This window comes from Aplidium turbinatum, chromosome 16 (genome assembly GCF_918807975.1).
Source record: "Aplidium turbinatum chromosome 16, kaAplTurb1.1, whole genome shotgun sequence".
Lineage (NCBI taxonomy): Eukaryota > Metazoa > Chordata > Ascidiacea > Aplousobranchia > Polyclinidae > Aplidium > Aplidium turbinatum.
Window position 1 is genome coordinate 20,466,539 of NC_137487.1, and position 25,081 is coordinate 20,491,619.

General features: G+C 39.9%; 1 protein-coding gene across 1 annotated transcript; it reads left to right on the forward strand.

Moving 5' to 3' along the window:
* Positions 1 to 479: 479 nt before the first annotated feature.
* Positions 480 to 23,461, forward strand: LOC145785697 (uncharacterized). The gene is made up of 26 exons (XM_082597392.1): positions 480 to 609; positions 1,082 to 1,248; positions 2,288 to 2,398; positions 3,922 to 4,051; positions 4,587 to 4,711; positions 5,968 to 6,095; positions 6,825 to 6,996; positions 7,727 to 7,853; positions 8,221 to 8,359; positions 9,093 to 9,259; positions 10,011 to 10,102; positions 10,447 to 10,496; positions 13,355 to 13,550; positions 13,668 to 13,778; positions 14,021 to 14,120; positions 14,330 to 14,514; positions 14,810 to 14,899; positions 15,598 to 15,717; positions 16,174 to 16,245; positions 16,568 to 16,707; positions 17,538 to 17,696; positions 17,979 to 18,142; positions 18,449 to 18,565; positions 19,522 to 19,631; positions 20,243 to 20,336; positions 20,852 to 23,461. Exons 1-26 carry the CDS (start codon positions 480 to 482, stop codon positions 20,947 to 20,949), a joined length of 3,294 nt encoding a protein of 1,097 aa, XP_082453518.1. The 3' UTR covers positions 20,950 to 23,461.
* The last annotated feature ends 1,620 nt before the right edge of the window (positions 23,462 to 25,081 follow it).

Sequence of the window (25,081 nt, forward strand, 5' to 3'; positions counted from 1 at the left end):
CTGGTGTAGCAGTTCAGGTGTTACATTGGTCCAAAAGTAACTGTAATTTTTGGACTGAGTTTAAGCATTCTGAAAGTTACTTTATTTTTCCATTAAATATATTACCAGATGTAAGTCAAGAACTTATGCTATAACAAATTCAAGTTATTTAAAAGTGATCATTTTAGGCACATAACTAATGCATGATTTTCTACTGTAGATATCGTATTAAGTAAGCTTAATTAAAACTGATTCTTTACCATGGAATGTAGCAAATATTTTAATATTCATTTGTCAACCCTTGTAGCCTAACTTTTGTATTTTCAGGACCTTCACACTGACCATCACATTGCTTTGCCAAATAACTGTTACTTTGAATGTGATGATACTTAAAATAGTTCGCATCATACCAAATAGCTACATTTTTTATTAAACTTTTCATTTAAATTATTTTTTAATAGCTTGGTAGTTGGTTGCAAAGGGTCAGCCATTGCCTTAAAATGTCTTTACGAACGAGAATAAATGGCTTTACGGCTTGGGTTAACCTACGTCTTGGCCCTTATGATACATTGCTGAATAATGTTCTGATGGATCTTACCAAAGGTTGCCATGTACAGCAGATGCTGCACAGTGAGTGAACTTGTTTAGTTGTTGCTTTGACTGTTGTATGAAACAAATTTTATACAACTGACTTTTTGTAAAGACTTCAAAGATTTAGAGATAATTATTATATAATTCTCTCTCAATCTAAATCGGTTTTTATCTGTGGTAATTCTTTTGCTGCTGACAAAAAAGTGAATAAATTAACTTTTAATTATCTGCTATTTTGCATTCATCAAATGCTGGCATTTGTACAACAATCTAACCTCTTAGTGTAATTTATTAAGAATTGATTTCGCTATAGTAATAGCATCTTCAGCTAGCACATGTAAAAAAGAAAATTTAAAAAATACGTAAAACGAACAAATAAAGCAAACTCCGATATTATCAATATGCATAAAAATTCTATTTTAAATAGATGGTTACACAATATTAAAATCAAAATCTTTTAATATTATGTAATAATTATCTGACGTGATGACAAACTTACACGTGACTTTAGGTTTAACTGGAAAAAATTTGAAGAAGCTTCAGTCCTTTGATGGTTTGACCCAAGCACAGAAAGCCACTCGAGTAGAATGGATGGTGACTGAACTAAAGAAGTCTGAAGTTTTACCAGATGAGGTTAAGATCGACTGTCGATTGGTTGCTATGAAAGCAGCAGATCATGTGAGTGTCATGTGTTGCAAAAGCACCGGTTGCCCATTCCTGCGCTTGAGCTAAAACATTTTTAAAGAAATTGTGTGTTGTTGGTTACTTATATGTGTCTGTGGTAAAATGAAGCAAACTCTTTACCAACAGGTATGTTGAAACATTTTCTTCTAGAACTCAGTGGGTTTACAGCTAACTGCAGTGCTGTATTTTAAGATGAATATGTTAAATTGCTGCTTATCTCTTGAGATTCAAATCATAAGCCATGTTTTAAGGGAAGTCATTGTTTCATTACTTGTCACTTTATCATTTTTGTTTGTCATCAGTAGGTGGGAGGTTTGTAGCTGACTCAATTTAGCTAAACAAATGCTGTCTTGACAAATGACTACTACTGTTTTGAGATTGAAGTCCTAAACCCTTGTTTTGATAGAATGTGGTTACTGGGTATCTTTTATCTTAAAATTGAATGAGGCTGTTCACCAGGCATTTAGTTAAATAACATGATGCGTTCTGCTGGTGCAAATTAAACTAAACTATCACACAATGTATGATATAAAGTGACATTTGCACCAGTAGAACGTATCATGTTATTTAACTAAATGCCAAGTAAACAGCCTCATTCAATTTTCAGCATAATCAGAATATAAAAGGAGATTGTCACTTTATACATCGTGTGATAGTTTAGCTTGATTTGTTTGTTTGTTTGTTATATCTTTATCCTGCATTGCGGGAAAGCGGACTTGAGCGCTATGCATCGGTGTACGCCTTCCGACGTACACCTGACTCACGCTGCAGCCGACGGCAATGTCTGTTTTCGGTTGTCTACTCTACTTATGAGTTATGACTTAAATTTGGTACTACCCATTACTCGAAATCGATCACTGGGTAGAGGCAATTATCGTAAAGTTTCTTGCCCAGAGAAACAACAGCAAGTGCGGGTGACTGGAGTCGAACATGCAGGCTCTCGACTGCGAGCCCAATGCGCTAACCACTCGGCCACTGCACCAGTAGAGCGCATCATGTTATTTATCTTTGTCTTATTATTTTTCCATCTCAGGTGTTCGATCTTCTCTGGCGGTTGGTCGCCCATGATATTTGGTTCACATGGGAACGGATGGAATTTCTTCAGTTGGATGATGACAAGATGCTATCTGGGATCCCATTCCGGGTACTCCATGTTATCAAACTGATTGAAGATTTTAATCTTAACAATTTCTATGATAACATTTGCCCAGCTTTAAGCAGGGCTGTGGAATGGGGTGAAAATATACGACTCCGACATTTCAGTTATAACTGGCCGACTCCGGACAATGCCAAAATCCTCACTCTCAGCCCTGGTTCTAAAAAATTATGCTTTTAAGCCTTATGCACGTAGCTGATAAGCCGAACTCGAGTTATCTGTGAGCAACGTTTTGAGGAGTTTTATACGTTAAGTTCTCTTTAGTTTCATGCAAAAACAGTCAATTCTGAGAATGACAGCTAAGAAGCTGTGGTTGCCTTATTGCACTTTTCATAAGTGAGAGTTGGCAAATCGAACTTCTGCTTGGCTCGTAATGCCTAGGTAAAGTAGCGAGCGGGCTGTAGACCATGCAAGACTTTGCAAACAGAAGCATTTTGAAGTGCTTCTTAAGAGTCTTGAATGCGCAAATAAATAAACAACATAGATATAAAAACCACAACATCAGTAGGTGGGAGGTTTGTAGCGGACTAAATTTAGCTAAACAAATGCTGTCTGGACGAATCATTAATGTTTTGAGATTCAAGTCCTAAACCCTTGTTTTGGTAGAATGTGGTTATCTTTTATCTTAAAATTGAATGAGACTGTTCACAACATAAAATCAACCAGTGCTATTGCTCAAGCTGTTTGGAAAATTAATTTTGTGACAGTTTTAAAACTGTACAATGTTTTTGCAGCAATAGCTTCTGAGGTTTCACGATGCTACCTTTTTAGTGGCGGAAGTTTTATTAAAAGAAAGTGCAATAGTTTCTCAACCAGTGTGATAATCAGTTCTTCTGTTGTGTCCAAAACTGACGGATTCGTGTAGTCATCATCATTAATCATCCATTTTGCTTCAAAGCGGCCTGGTCTTTATCCTGAAACATCAGGGTCATCCAGTTGTCTGCAGCGACTCCTCCATCTCTATCGTTGGCACTTTCAATTTTCTGTTGTTTTTTTTGTCAACTTTCTCGGTGTCATCCCAGGTTTTCTTTGGTCTTCTTTTTCTCGTTTTTCCTGTCACTGCCGTATTCCAAACTCGCATTGTCAAATTGTTTTCATCCATTCAGATTTACGTTTAGCGTATTATCATTCTTTCGAATATCGAAAAACTAGAAAGTTGGAAGGCTTCAGCTTTCACTTTGTTACTTATGCGCAGGAACACTGCTGTTTCTACATGTTTGTTTCTCACGTAATCATGTAACCTGGTAGTAATGAACGCGACCTTTGACTTACAAGGATTTACGACCTTTCTCTGTTAATTGGTATGCTGGTGTGATTTAGTAATAATGAAACTTAACACCATAGCATTACATGAGGATTTGATAAATGCAAATTGGCAGTATCACCATTACAGAACATATTCTATTTGTCTTTTCATTGCCATAACAACGGTTTTATCACATCGTGATTTCCACCACTTAATATGAATAATGGAAAACTATGTTCATAAACTGCCAATTTAACTCTTCCAGTGGACACCAGAGCCACCACCAAAGCAAAAGAAGAAGAAAAGAGTGACGAGGACATCGGACTCCATGATGTCCGGATTTGGTTCTTCCGCGCAAGTTGTAGAGGACGTTTCATCCTCTTCCCCGGATCCGAGTAAGTGCGCCTCATTGATAAGTATTGTAATTTCTTCAATCGCAGACAAAGGCTCATTTGTGATAGCCAAGTATGTGCTTGTCAAGAGCTTCATTCAAACACATTCCATAGATCCTCATTGAATACCGAAGATTCGTTTGTTAAAGCAGTTTCTCAGTTTTTTGTTTTACTTTATCAGCCGTACCAATCACATATATAGTAACTCGCACGCCAGTAGGCTACATAATAATAGCGACAAGACATATATATTTAGTATCATCACCCAGTCAACCACACTGCACTCTTACAAACTTATTTGTAGCTCAGCTGGGACATTGCGTCGCCGTTCGCATGCGGCATTAAGAATCTAACATAACACCAGAAACAAACTTTTGTCAAGGCAATAGAAAGCTAACTCTGCCATGTTTCTCGCGTCATCGCTGTGGGCCCCTGATCATTGAGCAAGAATGAGCTGCAAGTCAAGTCTTCACTTTTAATCTTCCATTCACGATATAGGTACATTGGTGACCTTTGGTGACGCACACTATGTTTCCAGGCTACGACCAGTATCCGGGTGCTGACGACATGAAGTCGGTTAAACCCCATTTACCCCGTGGAGGCTGGTATAGTTACCCATCCCCTGATGAATGCATCATTGATATGATCAACTCTCAACTGCAGGTGGGTGAAATTTTTGAAACCGTGTCAAACCGAAGAAAAGATCTTTCCAATCAATCCCATAAGCTGAATAGCTTCAGCCTGATCAGGGTTTTTACATTCAAACGTCATAGGATCAGCCACTGATGATGAAACCATCTTATCTTCTGCATGGTCCTCGCTGTGGTAGCGCGAGTCACCACCACGACCAATTCATGTTGATCTAGCAGGGCTGCCATGGGCTAACAGGTTGTGAGACTTCAGAAAGAACTTTATGTTTTGCATGCATATACTTTTTGTTTTCTTGCTTTAATTTTGTCATTGCTTGTTAATGAAAAGTTGACTTTCTATTTACATCATTTGTTGTTTTGGATGTGCTCAAAACTTAGTAGTATAGCCACCTAATGTGGAATATATCGCTTTCACAAAGTCGTTCGACAACAAAGGCACGAATAGCAAGACAAACAATGGAGAAGCGATTTAAACCATTGTGCCATGGTGTCGCGTTTCGAGGTAGAAAGACGCTTTAATACGATCCAAACTATTGTGTACATCACCTATATCTGCCCTCCGCTGTATGGTTTGAAGCGGTGTCAACAATGGACGGATTGTACTGTAACCACGCGTATTCCATTGTGACGCAATAAGTGATACGAGCATTTAAAAAATGACGTGCTTGTTCTGTACTGAGCGTTAAGAGTTTTCTCTGTTGGATGTTATTTGGACCTGGTAGTGTTAATAAAATGTCCACAAGTCGGTTTAGAGTTTTTCAAAATTTTTAAATTGTTTTGTTTGCTTTTAAAATTATTTTCAATCAGTAGTGTGATGCCTAGTTTTTATAAACAAGGGGTCCTGAGTTCAGGGCTCGCTCGAATAACCATTTTCTCATCTTTTTCGTATTTGTGTGACGTGACAACCTTCAGCCATGTGCTGCTTACATTATTGTAAGGAGAAAATTGTGCACTCTTCACATTTTAAACAAGGGCCACAGCCTGGTTTTGAACCAATGGTATATAGGCCTACTGCAGGGCTTTCCAAACTGTTCTATTGTGCTGCCCCATTTCAGAAAATACTTTCCTATGTCGTCTCTTGGTGGGCGGTTTGGAGTGTAAACTACCCAATGTAGTCCCACTTTCACTTGTTTAACGACCCTAAAATTATCATTGCGACTCTGTTTGAAAGATGAATTGAATTGATATCCCATATTCAACAACAAACAAGGTGCTTCACTATGCGGTCATAGCTTCCGTTATTAATGTGAAGCTTTATACTTCCTGCAGAGGGTATCGGAAGGACACAAGTTTACAGTGTTCAGCTTGGACGACCTGGTGGACAGCAGAGCCTTGTGTGGATTGGTCAACTCATTCATCCCAGGAACCTTCACGACAGAAGTGATGCTCAACGACAGGTATTCCTTGTATAGTTGTCCCAACATTGTGCACTGCCCTGAACTGGCATCGTTGGTCGCCATGGTGATCACGCATGGATCAAAGTCATAGTTTTTCTGAAGGAAAGCTTTCTACGACGCTTTATTCATCTGTTTTGACTGACACTGGTGTACACAGATTTTGGAACAAACCTAATTCCGCTGATTTTGAAGCTGGTGTCTGTTGTCCCATATCAGCCTTCAGTTTCAGTAATTTTAACTTTATTTCATAAATTATGTATTGGTTGTTTGGTTAATTAATGTCGAAGAAATCTTGTGAATTGTGGCAATGATCGAAACAATGTAAGCTTTGATGGTATTGGTTCAGCTGAAATCACGTTTTCACTTTCTATTGTGCTTTGTAAAAAACAACATTTAACTCTAACTGACGTCATGTTCATGTATACGTATATGTGTTGACTGCCATCAAACTGGTTGTGTCAGTGAATCTGTCTACATCTCCATGAGCACTTAACATAACCTGGATTAAGCTGCAAGAGAAGTTTTTCAACGTAAAAGTAATTTCACGTATTTTTCATTAATGTTTCAACTGTTTATGAGAATGACTGTCAAGCATCTTCGTATCCATATATCACGTTTGTTCTAGGCCCTATGGGTCGATTGTTTTCACCTTTCATGATGCAAAAAAACGCTTTTCAACAACTAATGCAGATGCACAGTTAGAGGACTAATAAACCTTTGTCCATTCAGGTGGACGATAAACCTCGCATTGAGCGTCATTGGAAAGATGCTTCGGGCTTCCAACCCGATGGGCTCGGCCGACCTGAGTGAGGCCGACCCTAAGTCTCTATGCGCCTATCTTTGTTTCTTTTTTATGTCGTCATACAAGCTCAGACAATCGAAGGCGGTAATTAGACGACTGGTGAGTGAAATTGTGGAAACATTATTTATAGAGCAACATTAGATTCGACGAAGACGCCATTAACAATGCTCCGACATAAACTCGTTTGTTTAATCTGGAGCCAGGCGGCTCTTCTACCATCTCCAGATTGTCCATGCCCGCACTCCATTGGAACTATCCACCTCAGATATGTTTTACCTTAAGGACTTCACACAGCAGACAATTTTTCAGTCTCATTGAGGCCGGAATGGCCCGTTTCGGTGAGTCCGATTCGGTGAGTCCAATTCGGTGTCCGAATCCCTATTCGGTGATTTTTTGAATTTTGTTTTAAATTATCGGGTACCGTAGCCTAATTATCATTGCCGTTTTAGGGTTAGGAGTTAGGAGTTAAGGTTAAGGGTTAGGGGTTAGGAACTCATCGAATCGGACTCACCGAATAGTAGCAGACCCCATTGAGGCACAGCCGAGTACGTTCATTATTGGCCTCGATTCATTCTCTCAAAGATGAGGGAAAAGTGGATATGATGTAAAGTGATTTTTATGAGATCTTCTGTATCCCCCGACTAAGATTTTGCACCCACGTCCACTGGCCCAGAGGCGGACACTCTATTCATACTGCCAACTTATTTTTTATCGTAGCTTCTAGATAAATTACTGACTTGCAAATCCTGTTTCCTGAGCTCACCTCGAAACATGAATCTTTTCAAATTGTAGTTTGTCATTGCTAACGTAAAGTTGCTCCACATTGCAGAAGGAACTCACCTTGTTGGTCCAAGAGGTGGATGCGGAACTTATGCAGTTCCCGGCACAGTTGAATAGTCGACAGGAACTAAAGGCTAAGAAAGAACTGGAAGCGACCTTAGAAAATTACCAACGTGGTAACAATAAACTGTGCTGCAGATGAGGCATCTGTGTAAATGTGATTGTATGCGTGTCACCCTACAAACTACACAACTCACCGTTAGCGTTTTTATTGCGAAGACCATCCTGTCCATCATCCTCTAGGACTAGGGATAGCCACCATCATCACAATATACAGCATGTGGAGGCATGAAAAAGAAGCATATCATTACCTGAAAAAAAAAACACTTTAAGTGCACACTGCACAGTAATAAATGGTTCAGAATTTTTCAAAATTTGCAACATTGCTTTTTAATAGTGGGATAAAACTAGATATTTGGCATTGTGTGGGATATTCCAGTGAAACCGATGAGTTCGTAAATCCTAATCAATTTGTTAATTTAGAACAGGCAACTCTGCAAGACACCTATGACGTAGCTTTCATAGACGAATGGACCAATCACATTGCATCAGTACAGAAGGAAACTCGTCAGATCATCTCAGCGAAGATGAAGGAGAGGTTCGATCTTGTGAAGTTACCGAGGTAAAGGTCTTCGTTTTAGCTTCTCAACATCTTGTTGTCGGTTGCATTGCCGAGTGGTGAGAGTCCTGGAACGACGTTCGAAAGGCCGCCGGTTCGACACCGCTCAAGAGCATGCAGCTGTGTCTTTGGCAAGACACTCAAAGTCATGCCTGAAGGTGGACACGAAGATTGGCTTCCTTGCCTTCCCGTCCACTTAATCTAAATCTTCAATGACCAGGCGTAAGCCTGGATACGACAAACAAACAACATCTTGTTGAAGTTGTCTGCTTAGTGATGAAAGTGATGAGATAACCTCTCCCATGTTACCATGTATACCTCCAGGAGTATGACTATCAACGAACTTTGTGTGTCTGCACGTTACCAGTGACGTAAGCAGTGATTAGATTGACATCGCCTAGTCTAGACAGTGACAAGAGCCACCTGGTGTCGAGCCGACGCCCTTTCCATCGTGGGCCAGACAGTTGTCACTCGGCCGCACAGGAGCGCTATTGAGACTGCACAGCAATTTTCCAGGATTTCAAAACCGTACTCTGCCAGTAAATCAATCCTGGTTTACATTGATTTAACGTTTGCAGAAACACGTGTTAGTCCTGCCAAAGACACAGCCATATGCTTTTGAGCGGGTCGAACCGGCGCCCTATTGAACGTCAATCCAGGGCTCTCGCCACATGTCGACTCCTTTCTATGTGTTTCAAAAATTACTTACCCCATCCTCTCCCATGTATTCCTCCAGGAGCATGACTATCAACGATCTCTGTATGTCTGTGGCCATTAACCTCCAGCTGACACAAGGAGCAGGTTTTTACCGATCCTACGATAAGGAGAGGGAGACATGCACCCCAGATCGGAGGATCGTCCTCAGGGATAAGAAGAACAACCAATTCCTTGATGACTTCACCGGTAGGTAGGATTCTTTGTGGTGTTTCCTTTGTCTACCTTTCTCTTCTTCATAAAGAATTAAAGGCATCAAATCAAGATGTGTTCCCCTCACGACCATCAGCTCTCTTCATACTGCACCGCGGCTGATCTTTATAGAAAGCGTTTATTGTTTTATTTTCCGATTCCGTTTTTTTTTTTTCATTTTTGAATATACAAACAAAACAAAGTAAGGGTATAACCTTATCGGGTTTAACATAATGTATTACACACAAGAAAATATATCACATAATGACTCAAACGTTTTCGACACTTACGTGTGTCCTCAAACGAATACGTTTGAGTTATTATGTTATATATTTTTTGTGTGTAATACATTATGGTTCAACAAAGCAAACTTGCTACCAAAGCTTTATCATATTTAAATATTTGAAGGTGTTGCGGCCGTATCCTATTTTTTATTCCGGTCTCAAGCATGTTCGCATTTTGTCGCTTCTACCATTTTCTACATCCTATGTTGACATATTTTTTTCTGTGATGCTAGAAATACCGAACTGAAGTGTCGATCAGACGTTTTCCAACATTTGCAGGGGTTTAGCCTCTGAAGCGCCATCTACCGAGTATTTCGTTTTATTGTTGGTTCGTTTTCATTCCATTTCTTTCTAATTTCGTCTGAATATTTTTTTGCTTTTTTTTGTTTTCATTGATTTTTCCTTTCATGTCATTGTTCATTTTTAATGTTAAAGTTCCGTCATAAGTAATGTTGACGTTACAGGGGCGGAAGACAGCTCTAACATTCGCGACATTCTGGGCCTCCCCCGGCACGAACTGGTGGTAGTGGAGCCATCACGCTACCCCCAGTATGAGGTAAGCATGCGTCATGCATGCAGAGGGGCCCAACCCTACAATTTATGGGTGGGTGTTTAAAACTGATGGGAATTTTAAACTAAAAATTGACACCACTTTGAAATCGTGTTTCTATTAACTTCTGTCCTGCTAAATTGTTCCAGTTTATATGGGACGATGATATGGAGCAATGGCAGAAGCTCACTATGTTTGCATGAGGCCGATACTAAGTATATGGGATGGATATGAGTTATTTCCGGCTATGTGACCTTGCTAGAGAATGAGCGTATTTGCATTGAATTAATTTATGTTAATGTTAAAACAACGCTATCACCAGATCTTGAACAGCTGTGTTTTTACATCAGATTTACGTTGAAAGTACATCACGCAACAAAACGTTAAAGGCCGGGACAATGTAAGTCATGTTACCGCTGTTTGTTTGAATATCATATAGGTTGGTTGGTTTTGAATCTTTATTCTCGGACTGACAAAGCCTTGCTAGGTTATTCCTGGTAGTTTCGCATACTTGTAGAGGCATTGACCCACTGACACAGGGCTGGTCACCGAGATTGGCAGAGTGAAGTTTTTCGATTGTTGAAGTCTTGTTGCCGGGAAATTATTCCATTCACTAGGTGCCGTTGAATGGAGAGCAGTCCTTAACGTGCGTTGCTCAAGCACACACCCCGAGAGTCGCACTTGCGCCGCGTGATCTTGAGCCCGGCGCGTAACCACTGAGCTAACGGGGCGGACGATGACATGTTTGAATAATAGTGGTAATAATTAATGGTTTTATTACCGGTCAACGATATACATGTAATTAATAATAAACATGTTATCTTTTAACAACGTATGCGCAATGTTGTTTTTACGTTGTTTGTTTCATGGAATATTCATGGAAATGTTTGGCAATGAATTTAGTTTGTTGTGTCACAAATATACAACCAAGAACTGGGAAGAGCTTTGAGATGCTAAGTTGTGTGTGGAAGTATATATGTACTATACAATATACATACATGTGAAAATATCAGATGACTAGCTTTGCCAAAGAGTTGACTTTGTTTCGTGATAAAGACATGATGACATTGGCACTGAAAGAGTTAGATAACTATTGAAATATTTACCTAACTATTGAACACAACTATTGAAATGTTTGCAATAACTTTGATGGAATAAGTCCATGCAATACTTGTCATAGTTTGAACCCGACGCAGGAGCGTGTCAAACAACTTCCCTGTAATGCGCGTCATTGCTGATGGCGCTCAACTGGAGGGGTTGTATTGTGACGTCATAAGTTGTTGTTTCTATTTTATTTCTTAGCTCTTCAGGAAAAGTAGTTTTTCGTCGCGTTGTGTCGGTTGGTTTCATGTAGATAACGTTAACATGAACACAATGTACTCGTATACTGTATAGTTTGACCATGATTTGACTAATTAAAACACACGTTGTGTTTCTATTGGGGAAATATCGTGAAGAATGGAAAGTTTGTATTGCGTTTCTATCGATTGCGTCAGTAAAGAGCTCTCGAGTCGAGGGCCTATTGTTTGCGAGGCATCAGTGGCGGTGGTGAAAGATCGAGCAGGGTGAGGCTAAAATTGCTTTGCTTGGAGTTGTGGAAAACAGCAATTAGACTGACTTGCAGCGTGAAAGAGTATATCAGGTACCTGTATAATATCAGGCTCATGAAAGAATTCAAGATTTTTCTTAAAACTTGATTGCAAGTTAGCGTTCTGGTTTGTTATTATTAAGTTCAATAACTAGCAGCTAGCATGCTGACTATAATGATCTTAGTAAGCGAACGTTTGTCTTTAATGACGGATTCCCATAATCCGGCGGCAAACTTTACTTCGGGCAACCGTAAGTTTTCTTCCACATGTAGAATCATAGAAAGAGGCTTGATGAAATGAGCTAAAAAAAGTAGGAAGAAACATTATAGCGTGAGTTGCTGGTGTGACGTCACTGGTATTGGCTGGCTATGACTATTGGAGGCTGGCTATTGACTGCTGATCGATGCTTAGATGCATTATCCAGGTGCAAATGAGTGTGAGAGATGAGAGCAATCTATATGAGTGATAGTATACTGAGCGGTACCCGGTCAGTTGGTCGACAGACATTTGGTCGACAGGACGTTAGGTCGACAGAACGATTCATTTTAGGGTTAGTTAACCCTAACCTAACCCTAAAATGAATTGTTCTGTCGACCTAACGTCCTGTCGACCAATCGACTGTACACCTACTGAGCAATGTTCCAGCTCATTGGTGGGGTGGTTTACTGTGTCTTTCGCCTTCGTCAAGCAGCACCAGCAGTGCAAATCCTTCTGTACAAAGGACAGCTCTTGGATATTGAGACTGAACAAGATTTAGGAAATCAAATTATTTGAAGTTGAACGTCGGACTTAAACTGAAACAACATTTAGCAGAACTTTTAATTTGCTCAACAGGCTTGATCTCGATTAATATCGTCATCATTGTTATCACTTGCAGAAAAAAACTGTCAGCTAAGCATTTTGCTAATTGTGACATCATAAATGGCGTCACGGAGCCGGTTTAAAAGCCGTTCATATGAAGTCAGCTCAGTGATTGGGTCATACATCAGGCAGAGTCCACTTCCACTATTTGATTCCTGGTGGTTGGATGACTCTATTGACAATACGTGGTGAGGACATTTCAAAGACAATAAACTTTAATAGTTTGCAAGGGTCTCAGGGTTATTTTTCTGCACAAATGGTCAGATCGACAAGAAATTCGTCACTTTCTTCATAAATTAAACTTCGGTCAAAGTTATTGTAATTATGGGATTACTTTTCTACAGACTGATAAGTGATAAAGCTGGTTGATCAAAAGTGGGAAAAACTAACCGGAAAAGGAGATCTGGTACTATGACACTTCCTCAAATGGGCGATCTACCTAATACAGAAAGCAATCACTAAGAAAACAAATCAATAGCTTTTTTTCTCAAGTCTGAACCTTAAAACATTAGACCAGGCTAACACTCACAATAGTATTTCAATAAAATTTAATTTATTTTGTGGAACCGATTTTCGTTCATTAGAACTCTTCAGCACTAAAGCTGGTTGTGTGTCTTTTGAGCTAGAGCCGATAGCAGCTTTGTCCCATCCAAGAAAGATGTTATTTTCTAGATTAAATTGATTTATCTGCTGGTTTCTTTGGGTGCTTTGGTCAAGGTGGCGCTTGAACCAATCAATATAAATGTGCAGAAATTTCGAACTGTTTTTCAGATTGCGTGAAAAACTTTGATGTTGAATTTTTTTTCAGCTTTTTGTACCAAGTCTTCCCCGGCAACACCACCAAGTGGCAGCGGCTCCTCTTCAAGGCGATTCGCGATGGTGATTATGACGTCGTGAAGAAGATGGTCGTCTTCTTCAAGTTTTCTCATCCTGACTTTATTTTCTCGAAAGAAGCCAACACCGGCAACACTGTTCTGCATGTTGCAGCTAAATACGGACATTTTGTGAGTCAAAATTTTAAATTGCCACATCACTGAAATGTCAATGATATGGTCACGGTTCAATGATTTTGTGTGACCTTCTAATCATTACAATATGGTCACGCTTCAATGATTCCACAGGATATTTGCAAGTTTTTACTTGAAAGCGGATGTGACGTAAACAGCAAGAACGCCACAGGGTGCACCCCCCTGTTCTACGCCGCGGAGGGACTGCACAAGAAAGTCGGGCAGGTAGTTTTGATCAATTGCATTGATCTTTTCTTTTGCTTCATTGCATTTGTTCAATATATTTGTCATAGATTTAGATATACCACAAACTGATAGGTGCATATTCAAACTGGTTGTTTTTTTTCTTTTCCAAGAACTGTAATTAGATTGTTCAGATTGTTTAAATAGATGCATTCTGTTATCAAATACATCGTTATGAAACTCAGTTGCCTGTATGTAAAGTATACATGTCTAACCGTATACAGATGCTCATCGAATGGGGATGCAGGACTGGAACTCAAAACTTCCGCTGCCAAACCGCCTTCGACGTCATGCGTCACGACGAGATGAAGGCGTCTCTCAAAGGTGAGGACGCCATTGTTGCGTCACTAACGTAACGTGTTGTCGAGGGACGTAAGTGCGCCGCGTCATCAGATTTATTCATTGTCCAAAATTCTCTATCGAGCCAAACCGCTTGTTCGTGGGCTTCGTCATCTGAAGACATTTTCATCCTCTGCAATGACAAATGCAGCTTCAGCGTAATTGGAATCTTATTCCTGACCTCATTGTTACAGAGTTGGGTCACCTTTGGTCAATGACTGTTCCTGAGGTTACTAGAGGTCGTTTGGAACCACTGAGGCGTATCGTGAAAGATCACCTGCTTGGGATTCGCACGATGGCGGACGTGAGCGCGCGTTGCATCAAGGGGAGCACATTACTCCACACAGCGGTTCACTTTGCCGATGTCCCCGCTATAAAGGTAAGTGCTGGCAACCCCTGGAATTGTAACCCAAGCTTGGCAATCAAGTTTTTAATGACAATTTACTTTGTGTCTGCAGTTTGTTGGAAGTCTTCTCAACTTTACCCCAGTAGCTAAGAAATTTTTCGATTTATTGAGGAAACATCATTTTCAATGTTAACCTTACCTGTGATAGTGAAGATATAATTATTCAATTGTAAAAATTCACTTTTCATAAATTAGATATGGTGGTGGGATGACTAAGATGCTGTAGTGTAGATGCTTGCTTCTTCTATGACTGATTTGATTCCAACAGGACCTCCTGAAGATCCGGGTTGATGTGAATTTGAAGGACTACCAAGGTGCCACCCCCCTACATAGAGCCAAGGACAGGGAGACTTTGGAGGTGGGATAAATCATTTATTGGTTTCTTTCCTTTTAAGTCCTTACTGATTACGACGAGCAACGAGAGGAGAAGATCAAGCGACGCTTGTTCAACTCTCATGGAGTGCGGTTGAAAACCGTATTAAGAAGAGATTTTAAAATCATTTTAAGGTTTAGTAAATGGACAGTTACATGCAACCACACTTCATATGGAGAGATATTTGTACATTGCACGGCCACGGGAAGGTTAGGAAGACTTACAAGAATATTGAAAGCGATTTCGAGCAATAATGGCTAATCACCGTACCAGTGAAATCAGCGGCCCATTAAAAGCCTCATAGGCCGTGTTATGTACTACTGGGAGCGCTTCAATTACGAGTAGAACTCAGCACTGTCAACCTGCGTGACTGGGTCTCCGTCGGTGGTTTATGGCATGGAAGTGCCTGGACTGGGCATTTCGAAAAACTTTCTCAGTCCTCGAAAAAATATTCTCACTTTCAGTTGTGGTCTCAAAATGATGTTTTGTTCAGTTGACATTTTTTATTTTATTTCAAATGTTTTGTCACACCGCGCATCCCAGTGGATCATCAGTTCAATGATAAGAAAGTTTGATGAAAAGTTTAGCAACGAAGTTTTGTTTTGGAATATTATTCTTTTTGTCTGTTGATAATCTAGAAATCCACGCACAACGTTCTTGATCAATTTTAACGTTTCTTTCAGTTGATTTTAAACAGCAACGGCGAAATAAACGCGTCGGACAACGAGGGCAACACTGCCCTGCACGTCAGAGCTTACGGTGAGGAGGGACAGCCAAGCTTCCTGGATGGGATCAAACTATTGGTGCGTCAAATTGAGGATAGTGACGCGACATAGTATTTTGAAGGACTTGTTTATTTCAACGAAATTTTTACTGAATATGGGCTGTCAAAAATACGAAACCACAACATTCAATACATCACATTATCATTTATATCCATAGCGTACCACCCTTATGATTCCCGCTCCCATGCATGACCTACAATTCAATTCGATACAGTCTAAAGATTGATTGTCTCCAAAGGAATACATTTGTTTTCAGTAAAGTTGAAAGATTTTAATCATAGCTTCTCAGATGTGCAGTAAGAAGTTAACAGATATTAAACAATTATCTTCGTGCAATCTAAACCCAAGTAATTGTTGAATCGAACTTATAAACCTTGCTTTTTTACTTTTAACATGTTAATTAAACAATTATCGATATCAAACAAACTATTTCAATTTCTTGAATGAAATGTAAGCATTATGATTGGTTGGCAGATGTCACGTGGTGCGAACATTCTTCACAGAAACTCACGAAGTCTTCTTCCCATCCATTGCGCCGCCATGCAGGTAAGTTCAAGAGGTAACAGGTTCGAAACTTTAGTCCGGTGGTTGTGTGGAAAGTGCATTCAACTTCCATGTCCTAAAGCAAAAAATGTTAGATGCTTTCATATTAGCAACCAAGTAGCCTACCTGGCGTGGTTGGCCGGAACTTTGTCCACTGGTTAGAATTGCTTATATAAAGTCTTTCGTATTTAATTGGTCAGCATTGCTTTGCATTGCACCCGATTTGAAGCCTGTGCTAATGATATGCGTCCAATGTGTGGCTAGTTTCAAAAGTTAATACAATCAATGGAAAACATCCAGTGAAATGACATCATCATGATTGCAGGGCCGGAAAGATGTCATTGAGTTGATGATGCAAGACAACAATGACATCATCCAATCTGAGATCGTCAAAGAATCCGGGACTTCCCCACCGAGCTTGCCTTATTTGGCGATTGCTGCTAACTACCTGGGATGCGCAGAGTGGTGGGTGGAAATGACGTCATAAGATTCTAATTCAATTCCATTCATTTTTCATTGATGACGTGAACATGTAGAGAACATTAAGTAAACAAACGAAATCGGCTCCAACAAAAGGAAAAGATGACAGAACCAAAACGTTTAAAATATGCATCGATAAAACAGTGTTTCGAAAACACTATCTTAAAAATGCACAGCCACCAAACCGAGAAAAAGGAAAACTTTTATTTCGTCGGTTTTAAAAATAGGCCTACGATTAACGCTTGCAAGTGTAACAAGGGCGATTTGTTATACAACACACAAAACAAATTCAAAAAATGACAGGATTCCAGAATTTTTTACTTTGACAGTCTCGCATTCAAAAACTTATAATATAAACTAATGCAATATTATGTTGCATTTACGTTTTTGTCGTTCCTTTTACGTGGAGGCAGTCATCCTTCCATCTTGCTTTTTAATGATAGCCTATAATGATACTCAGGAATGATGAAATTCCTTCTGGAATGTCCAGTCCTGCTCCCAAATTATAAGGAGTCCCACCTTGGGGTAAGAGCCTACAAAGGGAGTTGCATCTGTTGTCTGACCCGCCAGAAGATCTGTTGATACTTCAACACACCACGTTCAATACATTGATCTCACACATTTGGTAGCAAGTCGAGGATGAAAAGTCATCTCGGTCTAAAGTTCCTTCACAATTGTAGATACGAACGACCTGTTTTAGTCTGATGTAGATCAGTACATCAGGCAGTAAGCAACGATCATGCTGCTAAATACGAAACTCAATCTATTACTAAACTTGTTCAACGTTTGCATTAATTTTGATTCGTCGTCGCCAGGTTGGTTGGTGCAGGGCTGCCCTTCAAAACACAGGAGGCTGATCATCTCATGTACAAGCTCCTCGTCCAGGAGTTGATCCCCGACGAGAGAGCGGATGTTGCAAAGTTTCTCCTGGACAATGGAGGTTCAGTCAGCATCAAGTATGAAGGAGGAGATTCGTAAGTACCTCACGTTCCTCTTGCTTCATCTTGAACAACTTCAGTAGGTTATGAAAATAAGACGAAGGTTTGACTACTGAAGATGTTTTGTTTCACGTGTCACAGGGCTAGTAGCTTTCACGTTTGTTGCAACTATAATGAACTATTTGTTGGCGTTTTCTTGTGGGAAAAATTCTTAGAGTTTATTTTTTCAAATTGTGGTAGAATCGTTGTTTTTGTTGAACGTTGTTGTTTTTGTTTGAAGTGGAAACAGCGAATGATTTAAGATTATTTTGTTTTCAGTTGTGTCCACCTAGCCACCAGGATGACGGGATCCACTGACGTCCTCCAGGTCCTCATGGATGCAGGAGCCGCCGTGGATGGAGTGAATGATGAAGAATGCTCTCCTCTATTTGACGCAATGAAGACCAACAACTTCCACGGAGCGAGCATCCTCATAGAGCGAGGTAGGTTAGATCTTCCTCATCAGTTTGAAGATGAAGTCCGACATTGGGCGATGGCAAACCTCTCCGATTGCTGCTTCAACAAAGATTCGTCACAATGTACAGCAAAAGCTACACCGGCAGTTATCGATTTTTTGAGTTATTTTTTGCAAAGCATCATCCATCCAGAAAAAAATCATTCCTTTTTTACTTGATTCAGCGTGTACAGACGTTGAATCAAGTAAAAATGGTCCGGTTGTGCTGTCTGAGTATGAGCGATTTGTGACACAACAATACAATAATGAGATTGTATATGTTGTTACGTCATAGGTGCTGACATACGAAGGAAGAACATCAGCGGTGTGACGCCCTTGGACCTTATTCATGATTATGACGAATGGATTGCGTGTTCTCTTTTCACTTCTGACGTCGTTGCAAGGTTTAAAGGTTAGAAAGCAGCCACGTAGGACTCACAGATGACGTCACAAATAACCAAATATGACGTCAGATGCTAGTTTGTGGAGTGATCGCATTTATACGCTATGGTTGTTCCCAGGTAGCTTCGTATGGGATCGCCCCGACCTCTTAATTTTCCCGCTATTTAGTCACACAGTGGAGTTGATGGATTTAGGTGTAAATTGAGTTAATGAAAGCTCTTCAGTGGAAATACCAAGTTTTAAATCTTCCTGTTTGATATCTTAGAATGAAACAACGCGCCCGCTTTAATCCAACACCAGGAGCATGATTACTCGTAGTCGCAGGTCCCGTACTAAGCCTGTTTCTGGTCTACGGCTGCGTATTTGTAATCTGCAGCAGTTGGAGTGTTTTGACCGGTAGACACCTTAAAGATACGATAATTTTTCGTATAAACCAGCTGACTGCAGTTCTTGTCACCCTTTTAGCACTCAGACGGAGAATTGATTCTCGCTTTAAACTTTGTTCAGTAATTAAAGAAAAAAAAGTAATGGTAGCGGTGGGACTCGAGCCCACCTCATCAAAATTAGTGATCAAACCATTATGCCAGTTTGCGTCTACCAAATCGCTTGTTTAATTTACTTGGTAGGCTATCAGAAAGTTTCGAGAAAGACGCTCGCAATATCACGTGGTTGCTGCGGCGACCTGCAGATTATAAATACGCCTACAGGGTTTCGTTACAACCGGAACAACTTCAATCAGACATCCAACTCGTCTTCTTATGCTTTAAGTTACTTTTACGTTGTGTCAACGTCTGTATGTTGCTGATACTGTCATTAAAGTCCGTTGTCTATGGACCCACATTTCAGACGTGATGGAGGCCTGATGTGAGTTACTCAACTCACCCAATTGTCTGATTGGCCGTTGTTGATCTTTGACCTCTCCCTTTGTTGACCTTTCTTTTTTTTGACCTTTAACATTCCTTTTAGCTTATAAACTGAAGCACGCGAGGGATCTCGTTAGAGCGATTACAAAGAAGTTGAAGCAAGAAGCGCAGAAGACTAAGGCGTTCCTCCATCAGAGCGTGGACCTTCACAAAGTAAGAACTGGTGTTGTGATCCATCCTGTGATGTTGTGCTTAGGAGGGCTCCAGCAAAGTGGAACTAAAATTGACCCCATAGTATCTTCAGCGATATTAAAGACTGATCAGGACTTGATTATAAAACTGCAATATAAAACTCAACAGAGAAACTTGGCGATTTTTTGCATCCAACCCTCGACGAGAGGAAGAAATTAATGATGATGAGTAGCTTCAAGTATTTTACAGTAACTACAATTATGGAATGAAAACCAAAACATTCTTTTATAATTTCTAAGTATTGGAGTTGTAACTTGTGCAAGCACTTATGGAACAGTTTGTGTAAGCCTTACAAGTCCAGTAGTTGATTTAAAAGTTACCAAGCCTCCAGGTCATCGATGTTGCGAAGTGCCTCGCGTGTATTCTTTATTTCACTGTAGTTGGCAGCAATTACTTTTATTGAGTGGATGTTAAATGTCTATCGTTGCTAATTTGTGGGATGCCCTAAGTACAAATTGTAATTTGTTGACGCTTGAAGCTTTTTATGTTAGTAACACGTCACCGCGTAGACAACGAGTTGAAGTACGGTGTTGATCCTCATTTGACTGACTGTGAAATTGCTTCCCTTGCAGTTTGGTGTGTCTACACAGTATCCACCTCCCGGAATTCCCCCAAAGAAGAACTTTCTCTCTTCCAGTTATCCTGCTTTGTCAGACATTAGGAGGGGTAAGCGAACTAAAACATTTCCAAACAATTTATTCAAACGAAGTTAAAGTTGCATGTGTCGTAGATGCCATCATCACACAGCAGGTATTGCCAATGTGAATCACTTTAGACATTTATTGCCGACACTGCTTGAGGTTGATAATTTTCTACTTCAACTCTTTGTTTTAAAATTTGCTTCGAAGAATTGCAACTTGTGATAGGTTCGGTATGGAGACATCTTGTGTTTCACTTAAGGTTGACCCGTGACCTGTCTCTAATAACCTACAACTTGTTTGAGCCTTTGTGGCGGAGTTGTCCTTTTCCACTTCATAATTAATAACGTAATTAACTTTAATGCCAGCGCTTCCATTTGCTGGTATTGCTTGGTGTGGTTGCTACTTTACATTCCCTTGCAAGCCAACCAATAAGAACATTTTAAAATTGAAACTCATGAAAGTAAAGTTTAGCTTTGTTATTGGTATATTGTTGTCGTTTCATCAATGAACTGCTTATAAATTTATTATTTTTACTTTCAGTCCCATCCCCAGGTCAGTCAATCACTTTGGGCCGTCGTCTCGCGCTCCCTCCTGTGGCGGTTCCGCAATCGTTCAACCGTGACAGCCAACTGTTGTAGAGAACCATGACTTTGCCTCCAAGATGATAATGTCCTTCTGAACGGCTCACTCTCCACAGAGATCAGCCAATCTCACCCAAGCGACATTAATCATCCAAACCTGTTGCAAGCATCATCCCAGATAGCAAAATCCGTCATTTTTACATTGATTCAACGTCTGCAGATGTTGAATCAGTGTAAAAATGACGGATTTTTCTGTCTGGGATGCTTGCTGGATGCATTATTCCTCATCAGGAATCGAAAGTTTTTGTGTAAAGTTCTTTGAAAGCTTTTAACATTTTATTTATGTAAATCACCGCCTTGCACTTACTCTATGAATTGTTTCCTTACAAAGTATCTGTGTCAACGAACGCATGTGACGTCACAATCAATGGCTGCGTGCTTCAACGGATTGTTCATGACTGGCCGCCATTTGAATCTTTCTATGCTGCCCTCTGCCGACTAGGGTGGTTACGTATTACATGAAACGGCGGACCAACTCTGTTTGGTCGCGCAGATTCATTGCAAACCTTTATCAACACGAGTAACCTCACTGTGTATACGATGTTTTCTTTCAAATATCTGCGATTGGGGGAAGTTTGAAGCGAGTGTACAAACGCTTTCATTGTTTCATTGTCGCGAGTTCACCGCTTCGCGATGCAAAAGTGGTTTCCCCCGTCCACAGTCTACTGCCCCTCCGCGCGATGCACGGGGCTCTGCGGTTGCATCTTCACCTCACTACGCTTCATTCTGCACTTTTGTATCTTCATTACGTTTCCTGTGGTTTCGTGACATCATCAGTTGCCTACCTTTGACGTTCTGCCATGACATCATTACCTGGATCTAATTGTATTTTGTACCAACGTTAGTGAAATTGATATGTAATTGCCTCCTAATTATGACTTCACGCCTCACTGTGATGACTTCGTTTAGAGCTTTTCAATCGTTGCTTATCTCCTTGTATTTGTGTCAGAAACGTTTTTAAAACAAAGAAATTAAGTTTTTATCATCTATTCGTATCCTGTGTGATGCTTCGAGTGTAAACTTCTATGGGCTCCGATGTTTCTGTCAGCCGATGTGGGATAGTCCATGTATATTATTGCCACATTCAATGTTCTATTTGTATAACCATCCCACAGTATTGGTGTAGTGGATTAGTCCTAATGGTCCCATCATGAATATTTCCCCATCCAATGTTTGCTTTCCATCATGTTGTTCATCTTAGTATTGAATCCACTCTCGCTATCCGCATGTATCATGACGTCATAAAGCTTTCCTTGTCTATGCAACGTGGGCTATTTTTGGACAGAGAAGATAAAAAGTTTATCTGGTGAAATGAAAGAGAATTCTAAACACTGTGAATGATTTAACTTGATATTGGAAGTGCTACAAGCAATGGCTTTGTATTTAATATACAGTACAGTACTGGACAATTTATTATGGATTTTTTTTTGGACAATTTTACAGCAAATCTCAATTTTATTGTTTTTCCGATAACTGAGACCTCGGAAATAATTGTATTGGTGGCCCAAAGCAAAGATGCTGCAATTCTACCCAATCGGTATTCAACAGTGTCACATGTGACGTCATAATAGACGTCACAAAGGCTCAACTGAACTGCTAGCATTGTAGTAGAAACTTGCGATATTATGACATCACCATCCGGCATTATTACGTGATGTTGAATATCGATTGTGTAGAACTGCAGCATCTTTGCTTAGGGCCACCATTACAATTATTTCCGAGGTCTCAGTTATCGGAAAATAAAAAAATTGAGATTTGCTGTAAAATTGTCCAAAAAAAATCCATAATAAATTGTCCAGTACTGTAGGTAGTTTAATTACCTGACTTATTGTAAGCCTAAATGAGCCAGCTATCATCCAAGCTGCGCTGCTGCGTATAGTTAGCAAAGCCGTGAGGCGCCCCGAGCAATGCAGTTCCAGATACTGGAAAGTATGTACCATTGTACCTATCAGGCATTTAAAATTTATTATGCACCATACAACTTTTCGCAGTGACGTTCATACATTGCTCATAGCAGGCGCGGATTTATGGGGGGGGCCCAGGGGGCCTGGGCCCCCCCCAAAATTTTGTGAAAAATTGTATGTTTCCGCATCAAATGGTTTGATATGCTTCTAAACAGCTGATATTAGTCCCTCGGCATCACAATTGATGAAAATGGTTGTTTTAATGTCTATTTTCTAGCATATCGTTTATGTCGTAGTATCATTGTTCATATCTGTTTAGCTTTTTCTTTCTTTTTAATTGATTTTCAAATTTTCTGGCCCTCCCCGAAAAAAACTCTTAGATTCGCGCCTGGCTCATAGTGTCACACATCCTGTAGCAGATTTTTGGTGTGGATATTGTTCCTCGCAAAAGCGCTTTATTTTGTAACCAACTTTCTCGCTATAACTTCCGTGATGTAGTCACCATGCCAAGCACTGTGGCTAGTCATGTGGAACGTCGTGCTCCAGATCTTTGCTATGTTGACGTGATTGTTGTCGCTGTGATGATCACGAATAAAAACGACTGAAATGAACACTGTGTGATTTTGGGTTGCCAGTTTTTTTGCAATGTTCGAAATTTGCCTTCCAGTTTGGTTTGGTCCGTTTCCAAGCAAAGCCGTTTTTGTTTCTTTCAAGATGTTCTTGTATTCAAGAAAATAGTTGATGATTTGAAGCAATTCCATGAGCAAAGCAACGTTGAAGCACTGTTCGGCAAGCAGCTCAATTGAAAATCGGCGAGACGACCCACAAACTGGTGTTTTGCACTTGCAGCAACCTCTGCTTCAGTGACGCTTCGTTGCTGTTATGACGTAAACGTAAGAGAAAAAATCCAACTGCGGTAGGCTAGGCTATCACTTTTTGCCTTTGCGTGTCAATAATAGTTCAATTTATTGTGTTTTGTTGGCGAAAAAACAAGAATACGCAAAACACATTTGCACAACAAGGATGCTGGCGAAAGACCACAGTCAACTGCCATCCAAACATACAAACAACACCAAAATCAGGAACATAAATTAAACACATGATAGGCTACATAATACTTTAACAGTAAAATAACAAAGCAAAGAGATAGCAAATGAACTTGAACAGCACCTGTGACTTGATTTCTGGGTTTCCAGGCAAGCATTGCTTGTTCAGTAATGTTCATGTAATATTTTTCAAATTTTCTTCTTTTTTTACATGTGCTAGCTGAAGATGCTATTACTATAGCGAAATCGATTCTTAACTTAATAAATTACACTAAGAGGTTAGATCGTTGTGCAAATGCCAGCATTTGATGAATGCAAATTAGCAGTACCATGTTCATGCACTAGTCCTAATTTTAAGTTTTAACCAAAAACAAGACTGAGAAGAGATAAAAGACAATGTCTCCGGCTTTTGTTTCTGCTTACTTAATGATCGATTGGCATGACTACTTTATGTGTAGCTGACATTGGTTCAGCATCCACAGACGTCAAATCAATGCAAAAAAATGAGCTTTGCCATCTGAGTTGTCACTTATTGCTGAATGCTGAGCCAGATCGTTTCGCATATTTGCGTTGAAGCAGGCAGCCTGAGGCAACCGCTTTCAAAGATTTGTTTGTGAGAGTTTCTTAGGTCGCAAATGGAAACCTCAACTGCAGGTCAGCGTAGAATTAGGAGACTGATATTAAGTATGTAGCCTACGCACATTCTGTGGTAATAATTACAATTAATTCGACTATAAGCTATAGCAAATTCAAACCAATCACCTACTTTACTACGATAGTGTTGAGTTGACATGTTACAGCAGAGTATAATGTTTCGGTGTTGTGGCTTCTATATTTTCAGACTCTGTTCGTGTGGTGACAAGTATTGAGTTATTTTTGGCTTACATAATTAAATAACATGAGGCGTTCTACTGGTGCCTTATCTAATTTTCGCTTTCACAGTCGCAAAAGAAATGGAAGTTTATTTTTAAATTGTTTCTGATAGTTTGAATCGAAACATATCACACAATACAGAAGCAGTAAAAGAAACAAGGAAACACAGAGGAAAAGCAATCAAGTGAATCAGCCCTGGTTATGTAGGCTATACTGTAAAAATAAAAGCGACTTCACTTTTATCAAACCAGGTTGTTTAAAATACACAACGTTTTCCATTTTTTAGGCGGTAACAACTCCCATATT

What these genes read in the sequence shown, in the direction of transcription:
- LOC145785697 (XM_082597392.1), top strand. Translation starts at nt 480, where the DNA reads ATGTCTTTACGAACGAGAATAAATGGCTTTACGGCTTGGGTTAACCTA. An exon ending in TGCACAAGAAAGTCGGGCAG is followed by an intron (nt 13,779 to 14,020) that starts GTAGTTTTGATC and finishes AACCGTATACAG; the next exon opens with ATGCTCATCGAATGGGGATG. An exon ending in GAGCATCCTCATAGAGCGAG is followed by an intron (nt 18,143 to 18,448) that starts GTAGGTTAGATC and finishes GTTACGTCATAG; the next exon opens with GTGCTGACATACGAAGGAAG.